At 36.3% G+C, this 1,620-nt stretch overlaps 1 protein-coding gene across 1 annotated transcript in view; it reads right to left on the minus strand.

The window, feature by feature from the left end:
* The window catches only part of zgc:153738 (IQ and AAA domain-containing protein 1), a gene marked incomplete in the record, with an annotated part of 11,943 nt that overhangs the window by 2,120 nt on the left and 8,203 nt on the right, over positions 1–1,620 (minus strand). Inside the window, 2 exon segments of the mRNA XM_014010310.1 lie at positions 371–570; positions 653–760. Coding sequence (XP_013865764.1) covers positions 371–570; positions 653–760 — 308 coding nt within the window.

A 1,620-nucleotide genomic window follows, 5' to 3' on the forward strand; every position in this document is an offset into this window, starting at 1 on the left:
CCTCCTAATAAATGTCCTTACAGAAAATCTAACTGCTCATTTTAAATCTATACTTTGACTTTTAACTACAACAAATATCTGATACTTTAAGACTTTTACTCTAAAGGAGACTTTAATTTTTTCCAAAGTATTTTTTTTTGTAAGATACTTGTCCTTTTACTCAAGTATCACTTTGTTGTACTTTATACAACACTGGTTTATTCTTATTAACTAAGCTGCTGCATGGGGCAGAATAATACATTTTAGATTTATGCTAAAATAACAAAGAACAGATGAAATAAATAAAACAGGCTGAAACAGGCTGGACAGACATTTCTTCATCCCAATAAAGAAAATATCTGTYATTATGGTCTAAAAACAAGCTTCTTACCTTGAACACCATGTGAAGCATCATGGCGAGCCCGTCCTTGCCTGGGTACTTTCCTGCTGTGTTCAGGGGGGACAAATCAAACAGGGTGGACCCRGTCTCCTGGCAGATGGCATGGACCAGCATCTTCTTACCAACACCTGATGGCCCGACCAGTAGTAAGGCTTTTATCAAAGGAGCCTTCTCATGGACCGCAGGAGAGCCTGAAAACCACACATGTAGTCGTTATTATATAAATATATGCTTGTACGTGGATTTTAAATGTAAACTGAATAACTTTTATACCTAACGGTAAGACTGCGTATAAAGATAAGACTTGTCGGACATCTGATAATGACGGCATGGGTTCAATGTCATTTTGTCTCAGTGTGGTCCCGAGGTAACTATATTCACCTGCGAAGAAGAAGTGAATGACTCAATAACATCCATTCTTTACCTGCTTTTCATGCAGGGCTGCAGGGAACTGGTTTCTACGAGGAATGTTTTGGTTTTAGTAAACGACTTTGCAAATGAGCCAGAAGAGGGCAGCACATCATCACTAACATTTCAAATACCTCTTTGATTTGGCTTAGATCCGGGGTGCCCAAACATTTCCCCTAATAGGTCCAAAATTAAAAAGACATTTTCTCTGAGAGGGCCAAAATTAAAATCAATCTGAGGACCGCGGGCCAAATGCAATAATATAAGAAATGCAAATACTTAAGTAAAGTTGTCTTATTTTTTTATGATTAAGCCAGCAGCCCGTGTGGTTGCCCACATTCTTTAGGTTTTTTTTTCAGCCCATGGACATGGAGAAAATTCAACATATGCTCAGGCAGCAAGGGCTTATGGCTTTTCATAATTTAAAATTTGAGTATATGTGATCTTATAAGGTGTGCAAATCTTTATATGGGCTTAAATCTAATCTAAATCAAGACAAATCCAAAAAACACACTTTTTCACTCAAGRGTTTAGCTAACCATTTCACCATTACMGCCAGCCTACCTCCACTGTGCATGCTCGTCAATCTGTGTTTTTTTTACTAGTGAACTTACACCATATTTTTCTCTCCCACATTCATTATGTTCTTGTGTATTATTGTATATTTTGAGCTGCATTGACCTTGTGTTTGATTTACAATTTTAGAAATAATTTCTTGATTTTATGTTCCAATTTCTCGTTGCTTATTTTTAATTATGTTTTTCCGTTTCATTTTATTCTTTCCACCATTTTAATACTGTTAATGATTGTACAGCACCTTGTGAATATATTTC

Source organism: Austrofundulus limnaeus, unplaced genomic scaffold (assembly GCF_001266775.1).
Source record: "Austrofundulus limnaeus strain Quisiro unplaced genomic scaffold, Austrofundulus_limnaeus-1.0 Scaffold67, whole genome shotgun sequence".
Lineage (NCBI taxonomy): Eukaryota > Metazoa > Chordata > Actinopteri > Cyprinodontiformes > Rivulidae > Austrofundulus > Austrofundulus limnaeus.